Genomic DNA, 22488 nt, shown 5'->3' with positions numbered 1-22488 from the left:
TTTTGCACAATAAAATATTTGATGGGAGCTCAGTGCTTTGTGTTTAATGTTCCCCATTTTTTATGTTTTATTGTTTATTTTTATATGTTTTTATTAAAATTATTTTTATTATGTTTTACTGTGTTTTTGAAGCAATGAGGGAATGTCAGCACAGGGTGGATACACTTTTCAGTTTAACCTGTTTAGACTCACTTTACTTATTTATTTATTGCTTTACTTTATTACTTTAAATATTGTATAATATTAAAACAGTATACCAATCTTATTTTGTCTATTTTGGATTTTTTTTTATGTTAAATTAGGGACAAAATAAATTCTGCAAATTAGTTTTTTTAAAAGTGTACATATCCATTCATAATTAATAAAAAAATAAAAATAATATTGGACTGCACACAAACATAAATAAAAATATGAATAGGAGTTAGGAGAGAATCTATATTAATGATATCCCTTATTGACCCAAAACTAAGATGGCATTTTTAGAGACAAAACAAGTCAGAAAATCAAGGGTCAGCCTACATTCGGGTCAATAATAATAGTAATAATAACATAAAAAAAATGCAATACTTGAAAAAAATCTGAACTCATTTTTGTAAGTATTTTCAATTGTAAGTATTGCACTATTGCACAATGCAAATGTTTTTGTGTTTTGAGTGTGTGTGTCCACTCCGGAGCACTAGTTGGCGGCAAAGCGCCAATCAAGCTGACGTTTCACCCTCAGGTTTAACACCACGAAGAACAAATAAAAGAGGAAGGATTAAAAAAAAAGAAAGAAAAACAACAGTTCAAGCTGTTCTTCCGCTACCCGTGGACTTGGACAGAACATCTCAGGAGACAACCAGCAGAACTTTTGACATCAAGGTGGGTCACGGGCGGTGTTTGTCCGCTGACGGGAGGCCCAGAGCGGCGGCTTGAAGCACCTACACATCCGCGCTATTGACTCACGTCACTTTTTGTCCCTCCCTGTTAAAAATGGCCCAGTTTATAACAAGTAATAATAATAATGGTTGATTATAATGTGTTCTAAAGTAAATAACGTCTGTCTCTCTCATTAATCACTAATAATAATAAATCGGAATACATTTTCGAAATACATTTTAACTTTGTTTTTCCTGAAAAGGCCGGCCGGCAGGCGCACATTAGCCGGTGCTGTTGCTCAGCGAGGCAAATGTCATTTAGCTTTGCATAACATAGCTTATCCTGGGTGGACATTAGTCGGAAATCTTAAATCATTGCCAGAATATGCTGTTAGGTGATGATGATTAGCGCCTTGTTCTCCTGTCAACAGTCTCATGTTAATACATCGTCGCTAAGCGAAGCTAGCAAGAGTGCTAGCTTAGCTAGAGCCGGCTAGCAACCGCGAGCGTTGTTGGCTAGGCTGGGCCTTTTGCCACAATCTTTAAAAAAAACATCTTCTTGTTGAAATAACTATTTATAATTGGATTGGGAACGTTAATGTTTTCCATTGAAAAATAATTGCGGGGAAGAGGGCCGCATTTTGGTGTTAGAGTGCATGACTTGACAGATGTCAGTCACCTCGGTGGGCGAATCGATCCAATTTCGATTTGTCGATTCCAGTGTAGTATCCCTATCGGGACGACACTAACGGGATGAGAGTGATATTTGTCAGTTCTCGTCTATACTTGTCTGGGTTTTTTTGTCGTGTTCAAATATATTTGCACGATGCCAGAGGATTTGAATGACAGCCAACCGTAGCATTTACCTTTTACTCATTTGCAGTATTTCCTTTTGCACTGTACTGATCTAATGTTGTTGTATTACATATTGTTAAATTGAACAAATGTGAAAGGCACAAGCCACAAAATCGTCTAATGATTTTGAAAAATGGGGGTATCGGCGAGATCGGTCTAGTACTTGCTTGGTAACACGACGATGAAGGCTGTGCCATGCTTATTTACTCATCTGCAGAGAGTTGTGGGCATTTATCAGCGCATGTGTAAAAGGGGCGTTGATTGGTGGATGGAGAATGGTCACTTCGTTGTTACAGCAGACGTAGAATGCGTAACTCTTTGCATTGTCGTTTTATTATTCATGGTTGCTGTCCATAAATAGAAATTTGTGAGGCAAAACTTTGGCGTCCTCTCACGTCTGCAAACTAACGGAGGAGTAAACACCCCCCCACACACACAGCGACCTGCTGACCGACAATGGCTGTGAACGTCTACTCCACCTCTGTGACCAGCGACAACTTGAGTCGCCACGACATGCTCGTCTGGATCAACGATTCCCTGCAGATGAACCTCACCAAGATCGAGATGTTGTGCTCAGGTGAGACTCGACATGTCACGTGACACGACAGTGTCGTTTGAAAGTCACATTAAAGCAGTGAAGAACCACACAAAGCTTTTGTCACGCAGCAGAAGCCCTTCCTGCACTCCCAACACTACACACTAAAAGTAGTGCGACTCAGTTTCGTACTTACACGTAGCCTTTTGAATGCGTTCACACTGAGAAGTGCGGCAAAATGTTTGCAACCACTCAAGGTAGGCTAGGGGTGTCCAGCCTTTTTCTAGTGGGGGCCACATATTTAAAACTAGAAAAGCACACGGAGAGCACAGACCTCCGCCGAGCGGCATAGTTCCCCCATATTGTGATTTACATCCCAAATATTAGTCTTACATTTATTTTATCTACATATTTAGATTGGTAGTGTTATCATGCTAACATCTAGCATAATAGTGGTAAATGTTTATATATGGATCTAGCTATGAAAATGACTAAAAACGCTACTATGCTAATGTTAGCATGCTAGCAATGCTAACATGCTTCAGTTAGTGTGCTAACATGTAACATAATACAGTAGTGCTAAGTGTTTAGATATGTCTACCTATGAAAATAGATAAAAATGCTACTGTGCTAATGTTAACATGCTAGCAATGCTAACATTAGCAAGTTAACACCTAGAATGATGGCGCTACGTGTTTATATGTGTCTACCCATGCAAATAGGGAAAAATGCTAGTATGCTAACATTAGCATGCTAGCAATGCTAACATGCTACACTACACTTTGATTAAAACGCACTCAAGGGCTTCATGAATTTCCAGTTGATGACAGATGATGATGATGTTAATGAAGTCACTTTATTTGAGTGTGTGCGTGCGTGTGCATGTGCATGTGTGCGCAGGTGCTGCCTACTGCCAGTTTATGGACATGATGTTCCCGGGCTCCGTGCCTCTAAAGAGGGTCAAGTTTGGCGCCAAGCTGGAGCACGAGTACATTCACAACTACAAGCTCCTTCAGATTGCCTTTAAGAAGATGAACGTGGACAAAGTGAGTACTGGGCTTTGACTGTGTGGATTAGCTGTAGTTGTTGAACTCAGGAAGGGTTGTTTTTTAGTAGCAGGCGGGGTTGTGTGCTTCCTGTTGCTTTTTTTTTTTGTGTGTGTGTGTTATGATGTCGCCTCAACCGTACCGCCGTGATTTAACGCACCTTCCATCATCCCAACGAGGCATGCATGAGGCCAAGTAAGCACGTCACACTCTGGAGAATTATTCACTTATTTCTTCACAAGACCACTCCTCTTCCTCTTTGCTGCTCTCTCTCTGATTGATGGAGCTTCATATACAGTACATGGTTACATGTTGTGTAGTGATGGAGACAAACGGGATGGCACTACTTCAGGGAGGTCCAATGTCTGGCCCGTGGACCATTTGCGACCCTTCGGCTTTTTCTGAAAGTAAAATTAACACAAAATAAAACATGAAGGAGATCGAGGGCCACGTTTGAAAACCGGAAAAGTTGAAGTATTGAATGTTGTCATGTCAATGACCTCCTCCTTCCTGCTTGTTTGTCAGATCATCCCCGTGGACAAACTGGTCAAGGGCAAGTTCCAAGACAACTTTGAATTTGTGCAGTGGTTCAAAAAGTTCTTTGACGCCAACTACGAAGAACGGGATTACGACCCGTTGGAGGCGAGGCAAGGCCAGGACGCCTCGCCCGCTGCCAACGCCGCCACGTCTGCGCTCAACAAACCCCCAAAGAAGGCCATCAGTCAGGGTCAGGGCGCCGATTGCCAAAAATAAGACAACGGAAAAGCTTTTTGGCCCTGTCGCTGACCTCCTTCTTCTCTTTTGTCTCTTCAGCTCCTCAGAGGCCGCCCGTTGCCAAGGTAGCGCCCAAGGTGTCAACCGTCAGCGCCAGGAAGCCTGGAGGTGCAGGAGCTGATGACGACAGGGCGGAGCTACTGAATGAGGTTTAAAACAAAAAACAAAACATTCATCTGTTCTGTGTAGAGTTGACTTCCCTCGTCCTCAGGTGGAGGTCCTGAAGTGCACCATCCAAGACATGGAGAAGGAGCGAGACTTTTATTTTGGTAAGCTGAGGAACATTGAGTTGATTTGCCAGGAGAATGAAGGCCAGGGCGACCGCACGCTGCAGAGGATTGTGGACATCCTTTACGCCACAGACGTGAGTGCATTGTTGGAGTTCCGTGCATGCGTGAGCTGTAGAACCACGAAGGCTCTGTGCTGTGTGGAGACGTAAACATTGCAATGAAGAGAAATGATCTGTTCCAGGGTCAAGCTGTGGCCGTCGTAAAAGCGTCACTCTGTGCACAGCAATGTTTGAAGTCACATTTTGCAAGCTTGAAACAGAAATGCGGCACTGGAAAACAATGAAAACAAGTCTGTAATGACGAATGACGCAGACGTGATTCAAAGTATCTGTTTTTATGTAGTTATCATAGTATAGTAGTATTTGTATTGTTGGAATATTTCCTTTTAAACATTTTCCAAATCTTTAAACTTTCTTCTTAAATCATCTTTGTAAATCCAGTGTTCCCTCGTAATATTACACGTGTATTCTCGTAAAATTGACTTTTTTTTTTCCTTTTAATATTTGGACTTTATTCTCATAAAAAGCGCAGCTGTTTTTTTCCATTTCTGCTGCTTTTTTTTTTTCTTTCATTTGCCAACTATTTCAACTTCCTTCTTGTAAATGTTCTTCTCGGAATCTTAACTTCAATCCCACAAGATTATAACTTTTTCCGCATCCTGATTTTCAAAAAATTACAACTTTTATTTGTTGTTTTGTTTGTTTGTCATAATATGACGTATTTTTTAAAAATGTTGTTTTTAATATTGCACCTTTTATATATTGCTACTAATATTGCTACTAAAATGATGTTATTTTTCCTCATAATATTAAAACGTTATTCTTGTCAAATTCCGACTTTTTCTCGTTGGATTGCAACTTTTTTCCGTCTTTGAACGCAACCCTTCACGGCTCATAGTAACACGGTTGAAGTGTGGTTGAAATGTCGTGCTACTATTAAAAAGACTGGTGTTCCTTTGGAGCTGTTAATACATACACATGTGCATGTAATAGTGTCCTGTGTACAGTCAAAGTGGGCATATTTCACACGTAGCTGCAAATGGTGATTAGTCATGAATAATGAAGTGGAAAACTGATTCATTTGATTACAATTTTGAATCATTTGACAGCCGACGTTAAGAACACTACAGTAATATTGTTATTAACGGTCTTTCGAGCATAAAAGGAAGGGAAGCGGTGTTCATAGTAATAAAATGTTAACTTGTGCAACGTGTGTTGAGTTGATGAAAAGACTGGGTTGGTGCACGCTCATGTGATGACATCATGTGACGCAGAAAAGGGAGCCTTGTTGTTGTTGTTGTTGTTGTAGTACTGTCCAAAACCAATGTTCTCTTCCCCCCCCCCCCAGGAGGGATTCGAAATCCCGGACTCTGAAGAGCAGGAGGAGTTTTAACGTTTGAAGACCACAGGCTGACCCCCGATCCTCCGCCCCACCCACCCCCACCACCCGCGTCGACTTTGTGGTCGTGCATTTCGACCCCGCCGGGCTCGCCTCTTCAACCCTTCCGTCAGCAAACGTCTCGGCTGCCGGCCTCTTCTTCCTGCACGCCCCAGGAAGTATCGGATGTTTTGTATGAGACTGGAGCGTAAGAAGATGACATCGTGCGTGTGTGCATGTGCGTGCGTGTATGTACTGTACGTCTTTAACAATCCACATAAACCTCCTTTGAAGACGCGACTGTCAGTTGACCAATCAATTTGTCCCAAGCTAAGTCCAATTTGACCTTTTTGTTGTTTCCACTGCCACATGAGTGCCTCGCTTTTTTGTTTTTACATTCCCAACCAGTCCAATTATTTCAAAAGAGGCCACCTACGTCACCTCGCCTCGCTTCTTTTGATTGAGGCTCCAAATTTCAACTCCCCGCCAGCTGCTGGCGCAAAGCTAGCTGCTAAGTGTCACCTTCCACCCCCTGAAGGGCTTGTAACTTGGCACGGGACAAGTCTGTCAGTCTGGTCTTCACTCGTCGACTAAAGCAGGATTTCTCAAAGCGCTCCAAGGCGTCTGCAGTCTAGACCAATGGAGTCGGACCTGGATCAATGCAAACGCTGAATGTTGTGTATGTAATTGTGTTGAGTGTGTGTTGGCGTGTGTAAAAAAAAAAAAAAAATGTTTTTGTGTCGTTTGAGATCAGCCTCCTTGTTACTTTGGAACAAACTCAGTCAAATGGCCTTAATCAAGCAACCTGCATTCATTGTCATGACAATTTCTCTCAAGTGTAATGTTCTAACAGTGTTTTCATGTATTCTAAAGGAAAAAAAACAAACTTTATTGATGTCAGGTGTTTATTAGGACTGTAAAGCTCAGACATGGCCGGGTGTGGCAGACCCCACTTGTCTTCCATCGAGCGCGTCTCTGGTTGCTGAGGCGTTCTTTTGCCGTTTGGGTGCTCGAAAGGCTCCAATGCGGAGCGTCCAGCCAAAAACACGGGAGACGAGCAGCAACCTCCTGTTGCGACGGCCTTTTTTTTTTTTTTTTTTTTAACCCTGTGAATGTTGCACACAATCAGACGGTGCCTGCGTGTTCTTTTGCCTTCTCATTAAAAACAGACTGTTTCCAAATCTTTATTGTTCTGGACGGATCTCTTTCTTGGCCAGCAAAGGAACATGAAACTGCGTGACGCAGTGCTTCATGGGACGCTCGATAAACCACATCAACCCTGCTTCATAACAGAATGTAGGCTTTTATGGCAGGGGTGTCCAAAGTCCAGCCCCGGGACAGTTATACCTTTAGAACAAACATCTGTTACACTACTAATACTGAAGGAATGGGTTTATAAGTGCATCTAAATACATTTCAATATCTTTGACAAGTTAATTTTAGTAGCTCAATTGAAAAAGTGAAACTCATACACAAAATGAAATATTTCAATAATGTATTAATAATTTGGTTGTTATATCTTACAGCTAGTAAAGAGCCCACATTCAGTAATCCCAAAATTGTGGAAAAACTGTCAAAACGTTGTATTAATTAGCAAATGAACTGCAAAAACGCCCTGAGGCTTTAAAATGGTCTCTCGGTTGGAATCGAACGCCGGAATTTTCTAATAATCTATCCAGGTGCACCTGTATGTTACATGAACTACATTAACCACATGTTTTTATGTACTACTTGGGTGGTATTCTTCCTAGGATGTTCACATGTTGGTAGGAATCCAACCCGTTTTATATGGTGGACATTACTTGTTAAGTATTATTAATTATTTAATATATTTGTCGTAAAATCAAAACAATTAATAAAATAACTGGTTTTAATGCACATCGCCGCGGCCCTAGTGAGGATAAGCGGAATAGAACATAAATAGCTGGATGGATGGACTGGTTTGAATGTTTTTAGTCAAATTAGTTGTGCAAATTCGGAGCTTTTAACCGCGTCATTGAAGGCACCGTAACCGTGATTGGCTGCTGCCGAGGGGCCAAGGAGAGTTCATTGCATCACATTAATGTGACTGCTCCTAGCCAAAAGGGGGACAAGAGTAGACTTTGTCCACGGCTACGACTCTCCGCAAGGACGCAGCCAACATCGCCCCTCCCGACCCGTGCACCCAGAGCTCAACGAGCCACATAAAAGTGTATTTTTGCAGCCAAGTGAACCCCCAGGGAATGAACGACGGGAGCTCGTATCGAGGCGTGAATGCATCTCACTGTCGTTAGCTTAGCCTAGCTTAGCCGATCTGTCTTAGCTGCCCTCCACAAAGCGGTATTCACCTTCGCGCTCGGCGTCCTTTGTTGCGGCCATCACCCAGCTAGAGGACCCGGAAGCATCCACAGAGGGACACTTTTCGCCGAATCAGCCTATGAAAAGACAACAAATCCACCAAAAAGGGAAGTTGGAAGTGTCGCTATCCTTGTAAGCTAGCGCCCGCTCGCCGTGATTGAGTGCCCCTGAAGGAGCCGAGCAGGTCAAGCCTGTTTGCCCACATCTCTTCGGCATCTGGAGGACGTAGAGAAGCTCTTGAGTTTCTCCGGAGATGATTCCCGACAAGGCGCCAAAGGAAGATGTGTTTTACGGGGCTGAGGAGATACGGAGGGGCGCTCACGTCCCCACCTTTGACAAGTATAAAGACATGTACATGCAGTCCATAGAGGACCCTGACAGTGAGTCCACACTATTTACATGTGCAAATGCTGCTTAAACCACATTCATTTGCATTAGAAATACATATTATAAAAGATATATAGAATATAGTCGTAATAATATAATAAACGGAAACGTTGACAAAGGCCCAATTTTTTTAGACAAAAGTCGTAAGGTTTTAAATTAAGTTTTTAAGTCATTACGAGAAAAATGTTTTTAAAGTAGGATTATTACGGTAAAAAATGTGAATGTTCCCTGAAAAATGTACAGTATGTGTGTACTATAATGACTATTAATAATAAATGTAATATACCAATATGAATATAGTGGTATTATTATGAAGGAAAAGTTCTGTTTACAAGTTTACAAAATCATGGGAATAAGTCTTTTCCCTCCCCCAAGAAAATGTGTAACTTCCTGATGTTCGGAAAGGAAGTTTCTAGTAAAAGCTCCGATTTTGCTACCTAAGTTTTATAACAATTTGGCGTCTTCATGATCACAAAACCAGAAAAGGGTGCTGACATGTGGAACTGTGAATTGCAACATGTGATGTATTCCAATGTAACTGCTGTGCATGTTCAAATACATTAAACCATTACCGTTACCATAATATTTTGAGAAGTTATAGCAATGTTAAAAAAATAAGCCTGAATAAAATCATATTAGAGGGGGGAAAAAAAGCATATTCTCCAGATACTACAAGAAAATGATAGGAAGAGATTTTATTTAAATTAAATGCTGAATATGTGTTTTAATCATGAGAGAAAAGTTGTGATATTAAAATAATATTGCCCTTACTGCCAGAATGAAATGCTGTCGTAGGAGGTGTAAAGTTTGGACAGCTGGTAGATGCGGCCTAAAATTCGTATTGCAGCTTTTTGCAATAACGATGCAAGTCGCACATTATTTGCAGCGTTTCCCATACATTCATTTATTTACGACACAAATAAATTTGTAGCGCCACAACTAGATTTAGCGCTACCTATTCACACTCACTCATAAACACATTGCAGTGCACTTAGCGACTTTGCTGCTATATTTAGCGGGTCAAAGACACAGAAATGTAGTGGAGAGTCTTTTGGCGACTGACATGAAAGCATGCAGCGCTCTTCTCAGCGAGCAGCCGGTGCACTCACGGGCGGTTCCGTATTGTTTGTGACCAAAAAAAAAAAAGACAACAAAATTGTCATGTATTTGTAGTTCTAACCATGTTGTTTTGCTGTTCGTTTTTTTTTAACGCAAATGACTTATGAGCAATTATGCAAATTTCATGATTATGCCGTTTCCCGCCTCCAGCTCACCACCAGAACAAATAGATTGCAGTCCTGTGGCAAACGCTCAGTTGTAATAGAAACATTTCATACCACGTTACATAGGCCCTAAGGAAAGACAACACTGTTACACTACATGGTTTGTAGTTTTGAGAACAGTTATTGTGCAGAACCGTAATTATCCAACATCATATTGCAGATAAATGTAAATATAAGAAAATTCAAGTACTAGCTGCAGAGACTTCAAACTTCGTGATTAATTGGTTCCAGACTCAATCGTGATAAGTGAATTTCACAGAAGTAGGAATCCTTATTTATAAATGGAATATTTTTGTAGTTAGAGCATAGAAATCCCGTTTACAACCTTATAAATACACTTTTTAACATTACTAGAGCCCTCCAGACATGAGATAACACCCCTATAGTCACCTTTACACTCCTATTACTCAATATAGTAGACATAATAAGAGAAAATAATACATAGAAAACCTGTTCTTGTCCTTCTAAATACACTTTTTAACAGTCACGTTTACATTCCTATTACCCAATATAGTACTGTAGACATAATAAGAGAAAATAAGATATAGAAAACCTGTTTACCACCTTTACAAATACACCTTTTAACATTATAGAGCCCTCTAAACATGAAATAACAACCCTATAGTCACTTTTACATTCCTATTACCCAATATAGTACTGTAGACATAATAAGACAAAATAAGATATAGAAAACCTGTTTACCACCTTTACAAATACACCTTTTAACATTATAGAGCCCTCTAAACATGAAATAACAACCCTATAGTCACTTTTACATTCCTATTACCCAATATAGTAGACATATTAAGAGAAAAAATAAGATATAGCAAACCTGTTTACTACCTTCTAAATATGCTTTTTAACATTATTAGAGCCCTCTAAACATGGAATAACACCCTTATAGTCACCTTTACACTCCTATTAGCCAATATAGTAGACATAATAAGAGAAAATAAGACTCATGCATTTACAGTGTATTGCGGTTCTAGGGGACAGGAAGTGACGTCGGGGTTCAGCTTTGAGTTTTAGCTTGGCGTGTGTTACGGCCATTAGCAGTAGCCCGTGTTAGGGATTATTGTGCCTGTTGTGCGATCATTCAGACCTGCGATAAAAGCCTGTTGTTCCGGCAATCAAGTCTGGTGCTTGTGTGTCTCACCCACCATTACAGTAACATTACTGACAGCTAGTGACCAGTGTACAAGACTACATATCATCGCAACGTCTTTTAATGCGTCTTCTGAATGCCATATATTTGTATTTGCTTGAAAATGCTTAACTTAGGCCAAAAAAAAAAGTGACGCCGCGAAATTCGAAGCGCAGTGGCGAGGGACGACTGTACAACCAGCTGGTTGTAGTCCTTGATTATAAAATGACATCCAAGCTACAGAGAGATGTTTTTCCAGTCCTAATTTGCCTGAAAATGACATCGTAAGTCCTTTTCAGTTAGCACTTTTTAAAAGACTGTCTTAATTATCCGGCACGGGATGTTTGAACAGTCCGTCTTCTGCTCGCAGAGTTCTGGGGGGACATGGCCAAGGACTTCTTCTGGAAGACCAAACACTCGGGACGCTTCCTGGACTACAACTTTGACGTGACCAAAGGGGAAATCTTCATCAAGTGCATGGAGGGAGCGTCCACCAACATCTGCTACAACGTCCTTGACCGCAACGTCCACGAGAGGAAGCTGGGGGACAAAGTGGCCTTCCACTGGTCAGTACGGGTCATGACTAACTGTAGTAACGGTGTTACATCACCAACTAGTGGCTTGGCATGCACATTGCGTTCTTTTTTTTTTTTTTTTTTTTTAGTAGCAACATTGTAAGGCGCATGCAGAGCTAAATTTGTATATGGATGTTATTGTGGATTGCTAAATATGTTTGCATTTTGAAGCATAAAAATGGTAAATGAACTAAAATACAAACATAAGGCATTCAGAAGATGCATTCAAAAAAGTTGGGGTGATATGTAGTATTCTACACTGGTCACTAGGTGTCAGTAATGTTACATTGTTGACACATTAGCCCCCGCAGGAAGTACTGTCCAGAAACCGGGAGTAAAAAAAAAGAACTAGAAGGAACTTTGCCAATGTTAACATGTGAGTCCATATAATGTCTTATTTATGTCTTAAATGCCTGATTTTCTCTTATTATGTCTACGATATTGGGTAATACGAGTGTAAAGGTTCCTATAGGGGTGCTATTTCATGTCCAGAGGGCTCTTAGAAGGTTGTAAACAGCTTTTCTATGCTCTATGACAATATTCCATTTATAAATAAGGAATGTGCAAACTTATCACAGTCGGGTCTGGAACCAGTTAAGCGTGATAAATGAGGGATTGCTATGATGTCGTTTTTTTTACCAATGTGCATGTGCAAATGTAGTCACCTGTGTAAAATAGGGTGTATTAAGGTGGCTGAGCTATAAAATGGGTCATGTTAAGTGAAAGCAAATAATCAGAGGTGATTCATCATCTGACTTGGCGGCTGATAACTAAGCACAGCGGAACCGAAGCGGAACCTCAAGTCTTCAAATGGACCTTTGACCTGGAAAAACACAGAAGAGCCATAACGCTCAACAAGCAGGTCATGAACGTTGTTATTCATGTTTGGGTTCTTCTTATTTTTATATGCCAGAGATCATTCAAATGATCCAATTTCATTATTTGTTAGGCCGTGACACGCTGGAGGAGTGCTAGCGCTGGAGTTCGTAGATGTGTTGAAGAAATTGGTTTCGCTGTAGAGCATGTAACCTTGCAACTACCCTTTAGTTACGGTACTAACGAGGTGGCCACGTGGAGGCTGTCTTGAGGACCCCACAGAAGTCCCTGCTGAGTACCTACCCTGAACCGCCTGAGGACAGGTGTGGGACGTTTCGGGGAAGCAATGCGGCCGTGGGGCCCTCCGGACAGTGCCCACTGTGAATGTGGAGACCCCCTGCAGACTGTTGATGGCGTCTCGACCAGCTGCCCCAAATACCGGCTACCAAATGGCGACCTGGGCCGAATCAACCTGGACGACGAGACGATGTAATGGCTTGCCGCAACAGAGCTGAGGAACTGAAGACGTGCATATTTAAATTTGTTTGATGATCTGAAACATGCAAGTGTGATGAACATGCAAAAAAAAAAAAAAAAGAAATCAGGAAAGGGGAAAACACTTTTTCACATCACTATGTATTTAATAATAATAATACTGAGAATTAATTAATTAAATTGCACACTGTCTTTCAGGGAAGGCAACGAGCCAGGGGACGAGTCAACGGTGACGTACAGAGAGCTGCTGCACGGCGTCTGCCGCTTTGCCAATGTGCTGAAATCACAGGGTACTTTTTAAACGCTCCCGCTTTCCCCGCCCCCCAAAAAAAACCCTCGCATGAGACTACAATTGTCGTTTTTGTGTGCTGCAGGTGTGAGGAAAGGCGACCGTGTGGCCATCTACATGCCCATGGTGGTGGAGCTGGTGGTGGCCATGTTGGCCTGCGCTCGCATCGGAGCCGTTCACTCCATTGTGGTAAGTCGCGCACGGGAAGCAGGGTTTGGGAGCTGGGAAAAGGAAGTCCCCGATGCAAACGTCAATGTCACAGTTTGCAGGTTTCTCCGCCGAGTCGCTGTGTGAGAGGATCGTGGACTCTAAATGTTCACTGCTCATCACTGCAGGTGAGTTGAGTACTTTGCTTCTACAAGCTGCCATCTGTGGGTTTTGAGTGGACAAATCTGCCAACCATGCGCCTAAGACCAGGTTGCACCCGTAATCTTCTAAGAGCACACCACGTTTAGTGCAGCAAGTCTTGAGAAAGTCATGTTGAAAAACAATGAAGCACAAGTCATTTTAACACACGTCTTCCTTCAGATGGCTTTTACCGAGGAGATAAGCTGATCAACCTCAAGCTCTTGGCTGATGAAGCAATGCAGAAGTGCAGGGACAAGTAAGCTATACACACACACACACACAAACACACGCACGCGCGCGTGCGCACAGATAGATGCTGTCAAGTGAAAGTGTTTTCTTTTTATTGGAAACACACACACACACACACACACACACACATCATTTGTACAATAGCATTCATTTGGACGCTTGCATCTCCTTTTTAGAAGCCCCTCAGTGATGTGTGTGTGTGTGTGTGTGTGTGTGTGTGTGTGTGTGTGTGTGTGTGTGTGTGTGTGTGTGTGTGCGCGCGTGCGCGTGTGTGTGTCCAGAGGCTTCCCACTGGAGAGGTGCATCGTGTTGAAACATTTATCCAAAGAAGCACAAGAGACTTCGCTCGGCTCTCCTCCCGCCAAAAGATCCTGTCCTGACCTGCAGGTAAACTCATACAAGTGGAAAAAGAAGTTAAGCACTGCCCATATCATATCATATAACTAATCTGACCCTTTATTAAGTGTACTTTAAGTCACATTTGAACATCCTTAGTCGTCATACAAGCACAAAAACAAGTGAAGCAGTGTTCATTTTGGAAATGAGCCCTCCCCCACATTCATTGTCTCCTGCTTCATGTCTTCCATCCTCCTGGCAGGAAAAAGAAACGGGCAGAGTAAAGAAAACCCGTCCTGTTCCGCAGGTACTTTCTCGCCCCTCCGGCAAAAACCCTGCCACAGTTTTTGTGTTTTTGCTTTTGACGAGGAAGTGCTGGATTAGGAAAAATGCAGTTGAAGGGTAAAAAGTTAATCTTTTGATTGTTAACAAGTAATACTTAGTGTGCATACCTTTTTTTTAATTTAAAAAATACATCCCAGTCAAAAAAAAAATCTGATTTATTGTTTTTACCCAGCAACAGCATTTTTTTTTAAATCCTGTGGTCTACCACAGCATCTGAAAACATGAAAAATGTCTTGTTGTCTAATGAAGTGGTTCTCAACTGGCTTGGCTGCGGGACCCACCATCACCTCACCTCAACAACAAGCGGCGACCCAAATTACAGAATTTTTTTCAACTCAAACGCACTCTTCTCCAGCAGGTGTCTGCAGCTGTGTGTCAGACGGATGGCATGTGATGACAAAGTTGCACAGATGTGTGAGGTACATTCAGGGACATAAGGTCATTACATTTGTTGTTTGTCCCCGCCGCCCCCAGGCATAGACACGACACCCACTGAAAAGAGCTTCACGACCCACTTTTGGGTCCCGACCCGCCAGTTGAGACTCACTGGTCTAACTGATGATGAATAATCCCGATAGTCAATCAATGCGGTTTACAGTCAAAGACAGCAAAAAAAGCTTCATGTGTTCAGATGTTTGCTGACTTTCTTTCTATTCACTGAGGTCAAACTCACTAACACTTTTCTCTTTTTCTAAGGTAGTCTGTCACTCACACACCTTTCACCAAACTTGGCTTCATCGAAGCCAAGTTTGGGTTTCCATATGCACTTTTTTCTTTGCAACACATCTTGTTGAAGGCTCGCAGAACGTTGCTCAAAGATGATTTTCTTTTTTAGGGGTGTCCCGATGCGTTATTGATATGTGATATCGGTCTGATATCAGGGGTAAAAAAAAAAAAAAAAAAAGCAGTATCGGGTAGGGATGCTCCGATCAGGGTTTTATGCTGCCAATTCCAATCATCCATGAGTGAAATCGTCCGATACCGATCACATGGATTGATTATAAATGTTTCTATTTATTTATGATGAGTGCTGTTGGCCAGGGTTGCCGTATACGAGGGGGTCAGAACAATTCCAAAGTCCCCTGACTGCCGTGGAGCCCAAAACAATCGGTAATTACTAATGAAAATGAAGTACTTTTTTTTTTTTTCGAACTGTGAACCCAACGGGTTATCCAGCGGTGCGGCTAATTTACAACCACGGTGTAATCTCTTGACATCTCCCATACTTCAGAACAACTACTAATCGTTGAAATACTCTGCCGCACGCGATTCAGTGAGGAAACAGTAGCTCTTTCTTTGGCAGGCGCCAGTCACGAGCTATAACGTCCGAGCTCTGAACCCTGAGGAACTCCGTGGCTGACTGTTGCTTGCATGGAGCTTTCAAAGAGACGTGAGAAGGAACAAGTGTTGCCTTTTTAGCTTTATTAACCCACCGTGTTCTTTTTCACTGAATACTAACCTTCTTCCTGAGAAGAGGTTTGTAGCTTTTCTTCAGCTGGCTTTCTTCTCTCCTTCCAGCTTATTCATCACTTTTAATGTGTTGAGGTGACTCACAAAGATTTTTTCAAGGTCCCGTGGAACCCGGAAGTGGACAAGTGTTGGCACACTCTGATCGGTGACGCGTCGGACGAGTGTGAACCCGAGTGGTGCGAGTCCGAAGATCCTCTTTTCATCCTCTACACCAGCGGCTCAACAGGCAAACCCAAGGTGACCCGAGATGAGTAAGTCCTCGCTTGAACCCCCGCCTAATAACGCACGTCCTCCTCCTCTGCAGGGTGTCCTGCACACAGTCAGCGGCTACATGCTCTACACCGCCGCCACCTTCAAGCTGGTCTTCGACCACCGGCCGGACGACGTCTACTGGTGCACGGCCGACATCGGCTGGATCACCGGACACTCGTACATCACATATGGCCCGCTGGCGAACGGCGCCACCAGCGTCTTGGTGAGCGGGAAAGTGGCCCCGGGAAGGACCAGACATCCTCACATGTTTTGATTTAAAAAAAAAAAAAAAACACACACACACACACAAAAAACAACAAAAAAAGCATCCTAATCAACTTCTAATAACCACCAGGGTCTCTAATTTGTGCCGGGTCGAAAAACAGGAGCAGCTTGCGTGCATTTTGGGGCAGATGAGTAAGGACATGAGGAGCAACGTTATACCTGCATGCGTTAGAAAAACAAATGAAGTCAACTTAATAGTCACCATTGCACTCCACAAAATGAGTTATTCCTTACCTGAAGCGTCTCCTATAGTCGCCAGGCGTGTAGACTATAAAAGCAAATAACTCGAATTAGGCAACCTGGTTTATTGGTGAACATGTGCTCAATGAGAGCTACGTCGTCCTTCTCGCTTTCTCATGCACGCCGTGTCTTTGTTAAAGTTCAAAAATGAACTTGTTATACCAGGGGTGTCACATGGTGAGAAAGGAAAAGGTGGGAGGGCCACTTTGATATTTTGTACAGCAATGCGTGTGCAGATATGCTAAGGCAGGGCGTCCAAAGTGCCGCCATTTGCGGCCCTCAACTGTGATTTAATCAGCCCGCAGAACAGTCTAGAAATCTAATTTGACAAGGAAACTTAATTAAAAAACAGCAGCAAAAATGGGACAGTAAAAATATTAAGAGAAGAGTTGTCATCAAGCAAGGAAATAAAGCCATCGTCTTACTATGATTTCATAAAGTCATAGTAAGAGGAAAAATGGCATTTTAGTAGCATGAAGTTGAAATGTTCAAGAAAAAAGTTTTATAGTCAAAAACAATGAATAAAGTTATCATTTTTGGAAACTTTATAACTAAAATGTATAACATGTTAAAATATACAAGAAAGTTGCAATATTTGGAAAATTATTTTAAAAAATCAACAGCAGAAATGCTGTGATTGGACGCGAATAAAGTAAAAATGTTAAGTAAACGAGTCATAATCGAATGAATTTTCCAAGAAACAACTGGTATTATGATGGAACAAAAACATCATTTTTAGTAGCATTTCACACGTATTCCAAAGGTGGAATGCAGTTTTTTCTTGTGCTACGTATACTGCAGAATCTTAGCATGTCTACCTGTGCACGTGTTGCTTTACGAAATATCCAAGTGGCCCTTGCATCCTTTCATTTTCCACTATGTGGCCCTCGCCGGAAGCCCTTTGGACTCAGGAGTTACAGTGTACATACTTCAAGGAACAATGGCATCACAGCTTTGTGATTTAAGTGAAAAAGCCAATGTTTAGTATCAACTTCACTCTTTGCTCTTTTTTCCCCGTTTTTGCAGTTTTTTTTATTTATTTATTTTTTTCAAACATTTCAACTTTTTTCATAGATAATCTTTGTAATTTTTTTGTAATAATGACTTTCTTCCCATATTTTGACTTTATTCCCATAATATTAGAACTTTTTCCCCCCCAAAATGACCACTTTATTTTGGTTTTTTTTGGTCATGTTACCAGTTTAAAAAAAAAAGAAAGAAAGTGTGTTTTTGTTTTTTTCCCCATTTTCCTATTTCAGCTTTCTTCTTGTAGATTTTCTTCTCGTAATTACTGTCCAACTTTATTCTCCAAATATTTTGACGTTTATTTTTGTTTTCTCGTAACAACTTTTCCCACAACCTAATTTTCTGAAAATTCCAACCTTATTTGGTATTTTCTTTGTTTCCAATAATATTGCGACTTTTTTTGTGTGTAATATTTCAACTTTATGCTACTAAAATGCTGTTATTTTTCTTCATAATATTACGACGTTGTTCTTGTAAAATGACAAATTTTTTCTTGTTAGATTGCACTTTTTTCTCTTAATATTTGGGCTATTCTTGTAAAAGTACTGCTGATTTTTTTCCATTTTTTGCTGTGGTTTTTTGTTCAATTATATTTTTCGAATGTGACAAGGTTCAATAAAAAAAACAGGCAGCACTTTTATGGTATATTTACAGCTTTTCTTGCACTGCGTGTGCGTGTGTGTGTGTGTGTGTGTGTGTGTGTGTGTGTGTGTGTGTGTGTGTGTGTGTGTGTTACAGTTTGAAGGTCTTCCCACGTACCCGGACGTGAGCCGCATGTGGGAGATTGTGGACAAATACCACGTGAGCAAGTTCTACACGGCGCCCACCGCCATCAGGCTGCTGATGAAGTACGGCGACGAGCCGGTGCAGAAGTGAGCGGCCGACACGCCCGTCATCGGCGGTGGCATGGTTTCAGCGCCTCAGAGCTTTCTTCCTGCCTCTACGTGTGTGCAGGTACAAACGAGACTCTCTGAAGGTTTTGGGTACGGTTGGCGAGCCCATCAACCCGGAGGCCTGGCAGTGGTACTTCACGGTGGTGGGAGACAGGAGATGTCCCGTTGTTGACACCTTCTGGCAGACGGAGACTGTGAGTCGGTGGCTCTGCTGCCCCCTGCTGGAAACACGGTGTACTTGCTCTTTGAGAGGCACTGAAGGCGTGCTTTGTTTGTGTCTTCCAGGGTGGACACGTCCTGACTCCTCTTCCTGGGGCCACGCCCATGAAGCCAGGCTCCGCTGTGAGGAAAACATTCAGTTGTTCATTTTGGAGATAATCTGTTCCATCCTAAAGTCTTCATTGTTAACTGGACACATGTTACAGTGCAAAAAGAAGTTAACCATTTTGTCCCTTTTACAGACGTTTCCGTTCTTTGGGGTCGTTCCGGCCATCTTGAACGAGTCGGGCGAGGAGCTGGAGGGTCCGAGTGAAGGTTACCTGGTCAGAAGCGTTCACCCTCGGCACAGAAAGACGCCTCCGCAGGGCGAGGAAGTGCGCTGACGCCTCTTGACCGCTCATTTCCAAAAACAGGTGTTCAAGCAGCCGTGGCCCGGCGTGATGAGGACGGTGTACGGAAACCACGCCAGGTTCCAGAGCACCTACTTCAAGAAGTTCCCGGGATACTACGTGACCGGAGATGGTGAGAGGGTGCGCGTAGACGACGCTGGCTCTTGAGCGCATCACCTTGCTGAGGTGTTTTTGTTTTGTTATTTTTCATGCGCAGGCTGCCGCAGAGACAAGGATGGATACTACTGGATCACCGGGAGGATAGACGACATGCTCAACGTCTCAGGTGACAGCCCGGGACAATCGGCGCTGGCTGTAGTAACATGAAATACTTCAAAAAATAAGTAAACTAAATATTACGTAGAAGTGTATACATACATACAGTATATATATATCTATATCTATATCTCATGCACTTGCATGACAGTTAGGAATGTTACAAACGGGACTCGAAACGTTGCGTGTGCACCGGATAAAGCTTTTAAGGCCCTCTGTCCGCCGGTGCAGGTCACCTGCTGAGCACAGCGGAGGTGGAGTCGGCGCTGGTGGAGCACGAGGCGGTGGCCGAGGCCGCCGTGGTGGGCCGCCCGCATCCCGTCAAAGGGGAAAGTCTGTATTGCTTCGTCACGCTCAGCGACGGCGTGGTGTTCAACCGCGTGCTGGAGGCCCAGCTTAAAAAACAAGGTGGGTTCCAGTTCACCCTGTCGAGTTTACTGAGGGACATCCCACAGGGGGTCCCCAAAAGTCTGGACACAGCGGCAACAATACATATCTTATATAATAATTCTTCTCTTTTTTTCTTTTAGAAGTTTTCCTTTAATAGTTTCATTGATACATTTGAATTGTAATATATTTATATTTAAATTTTAATTATTTGATGAATTTATTTTTGATTCATTCTACTTTTTTGTATGTTTATGATACTGTATTATGCAAATATAATAATATAAATGCTTTCTTTTAATTTAATTCATTTTTTATATATACAGTATATTTTATATACATTTTATTTACCTTTAATAATTTATTCAAGTAATTGTTTTTATTAATTTAACCATTTTTTTTGTATAATATTTATACTGTGTATACTGCAGTACACATTTATACAAGTATTTGTTGTACACACGCACATGCTGTGTATGTCTTTACTGTATATTATGTGTTTTTTATACAATTGTGTTTTTTATAGGTAATATTTGTTTTAAATAAATGTTTGAATACATTTTTAACCATTGAAGTAACATTATTTGTATATGTATATTGTGCATATACTGTATTACACTTATTGTTTAAAGATTTAATGTTAACTATTTTTTCCAAATTATTTTTGTAATAAATTACAAAGAATGCAATTAAACTTGCTCTTCATATTTGTCTCGTTTATGTTAGATTTATTTAAAATGTATTTTAAAAAGGTTTTTTTTTAAAGGTGATTTTTATAATTAAGTATTACCCAAATCTAATTATTAATTGTTTGATTATTTGTTTAAATGAGGTATGTATATTTGAAGTCCAGACTTCAGGGCCACCCGTAGTATCGCTGATGCTTTTTATTGAGCTTTATCCTCTGCCGTGTCGGATGCCGTAAACATGTTTGCTGCTGGTCGACAGTGAGAGAGAAGATCGGCGCCATCGCCACGCCAGACTACATCCAGGACGCGCCGGGACTCCCCAAAACCAGATCAGGTAGCTGTGGAAACGCTTTGTGAAGATGTGGGTGTGTCACGGCAGCTAGACGTCCGTGACCTTATGAATGAAATGGGTCAAATGATGATCACGATCATGACGGCTGTGCTGCTGCGCCCCCTGCAGGGAAGATCATGCGGCGCGTGCTACGCAAGATCGCCAGCGGAGAGAAGGATCTGGGCGACGTCTCCACTTTGGCCGACTCGTCTGTGGTGGAGCAGCTTTTCCATCACAGGTGCTGTGAGGCCGTGTGACCTGGCGAGAGACCAGGACACGCACGGAGGAGCGGGCAGGAAGCCACCCCCATCAGGACTCATGACATCATCTGCGAACTAAGCTAACAATGTGCAGAGGAATTATTAAGATAATACAATAAAACATATTGAAAAAAACAGTCACGCTAACACAAGTTGGTAAAAAGTGATGTTGGCAAGCTATTTCTATTTTACGTCCTGTTAAGTGCGTCTTGACTTCACACACGCACGCTTGTCCTCCTTTTATTTGTCTCGTCAGCGTCGCATTCTTTTGTATGTTTTGGGAATATAATTTTTTAAACTTTTATTTTCTGTCTGATCTTTTTAAGCTTGTGTGATTACTAGTGTTTGTTTTTTCAAACTGGAAAGACCCGAATTCTGTGGGGTGTTTTTAAAATAAAAAGATCAATAATGGAAATCGTGCTTTTCTTGTTTTTAGTTTGTTTTTGTTTTTTTTAAGTGAAAGTTTTTGGTGTTTTTTATGATTAAGGGAGAAAAATCATCCAAAGCTACATGTCCCTGTGTGAAAAAGTGATGGCCCCCTAAAGCTAATAAGTGGTTGCCCCCCCTTAGCAGCAACAACTGCAATCAAGCGTTTGTGATAACTTGCAATGAGTCTCTTCCAGCGCTGGGGAGGAATTTTACACAATTGTTGTCATTCAGCCACATTGGAGGCTTTTCCTTTTTAAGGTCATGCCACAGCATCTCAATAGGATTCAGGTCAGGACTTGGACTAGACCACTCCAAAGTCTTCATCCATTCAGAGGTGGACTTGCTGGTGTGTTTTGGATCATTGTCCTGCTGCAGAACCCAAGTTGCTTTCAGCTTGAGGTCACCAACAGATGGCCGGACATTCTCCTTCAGCACAATTCATGCTTCCATTCATCACAGCAAGTCTTCCACGTCCTGAAGCAGCAAAACAGCCCCAGACCATCACACTACCACCACCATACTGTACTGTATTTTCCCAATGGTCTTGGGGATCATCAAGATGTTTTCAGAAGGCCGCAGGTTGGAGAGTACTGCTTTAATTTATGATAAATTAGCTTAGCAGCTTTAAAAACTCTTAAATCCTCTCTTTTTAGAATTGTATATTTGTTTTATTAGCTCAAACAGGTGATTTATTGCGGCAAAACCTTCATAGGGACATAAAATGACGTTTTAGGATGCCAGCAGTGTAATTTAAAATCCAAATTAATTATATGTGATACTTCAAAAAAAAAGGTGCAATTGCCAACATTGAAGCATTGCCGTTCAACATTGAAGAGCTCCCTCCTCCGGCTGAAAAGAGAACTGCAGCAGAATCTCTCCCGTTCAGTAAGAAGACAACATGCAATTCAATGAAAAATACAATCAAAAAGAGTCCGAAGTCGTTTTCTAACTAAAGGAGTCAACATGTTACGAAAGTGTCTTTGCGTGTGCGTGTGTGCGCGTGT

General features: G+C 41.8%; 2 protein-coding genes across 5 annotated transcripts; both read left to right on the top strand.

Moving 5' to 3' along the window:
• The first annotated feature begins 697 nt into the window (after nucleotides 1-697).
• mapre1b (microtubule-associated protein, RP/EB family, member 1b) lies at nucleotides 698-6921 on the top strand. 3 transcript variants are annotated; one of them, XM_054783538.1, is made up of 7 exons: nucleotides 698-861; nucleotides 2152-2289; nucleotides 3148-3293; nucleotides 3819-4020; nucleotides 4107-4216; nucleotides 4279-4431; nucleotides 5705-6921. In XM_054783538.1, exons 2-7 carry the CDS (start codon nucleotides 2169-2171, stop codon nucleotides 5747-5749), a joined length of 777 nt encoding a protein of 258 aa, XP_054639513.1. In that variant the 5' UTR covers nucleotides 698-861; nucleotides 2152-2168; the 3' UTR covers nucleotides 5750-6921. The 3 variants fall into 3 exon arrangements, with proteins under 3 accessions (XP_054639513.1, XP_054639532.1, XP_054639522.1); XM_054783547.1 differs by having other exon boundaries at nucleotides 711-861; nucleotides 2074-2289; XM_054783557.1 differs by lacking the exon at nucleotides 2152-2289 and having other exon boundaries at nucleotides 702-861.
• Nucleotides 6922-7779: 858 nt separating this feature from the next.
• On the top strand, nucleotides 7780-21463 carry acss2 (acyl-CoA synthetase short chain family member 2). 2 transcript variants are annotated; one of them, XM_054783515.1, is made up of 19 exons: nucleotides 7780-8451; nucleotides 11256-11451; nucleotides 12970-13061; nucleotides 13146-13249; nucleotides 13323-13395; nucleotides 13589-13664; nucleotides 13939-14044; nucleotides 14256-14300; nucleotides 15908-16045; nucleotides 16113-16283; nucleotides 18350-18483; nucleotides 18566-18698; nucleotides 18790-18846; nucleotides 18966-19046; nucleotides 19137-19245; nucleotides 19330-19398; nucleotides 19620-19796; nucleotides 20724-20798; nucleotides 20925-21463. In XM_054783515.1, exons 1-19 carry the CDS (start codon nucleotides 8325-8327, stop codon nucleotides 21050-21052), a joined length of 2091 nt encoding a protein of 696 aa, XP_054639490.1. In that variant the 5' UTR covers nucleotides 7780-8324; the 3' UTR covers nucleotides 21053-21463. The 2 variants fall into 2 exon arrangements, with proteins under 2 accessions (XP_054639490.1, XP_054639499.1); XM_054783524.1 differs by lacking the exon at nucleotides 14256-14300.
• Nucleotides 21464-22488: the final 1025 nt, after the last annotated feature.

The sequence above is a fragment of the Dunckerocampus dactyliophorus genome, chromosome 1 (assembly GCF_027744805.1).
Source record: "Dunckerocampus dactyliophorus isolate RoL2022-P2 chromosome 1, RoL_Ddac_1.1, whole genome shotgun sequence".
In the NCBI taxonomy this organism is placed as follows: domain Eukaryota; kingdom Metazoa; phylum Chordata; class Actinopteri; order Syngnathiformes; family Syngnathidae; genus Dunckerocampus; species Dunckerocampus dactyliophorus.
The sequence above is the reverse complement of the archived record's forward strand: the minus strand, read 5'-3'. Positions and strand labels throughout refer to the sequence as shown.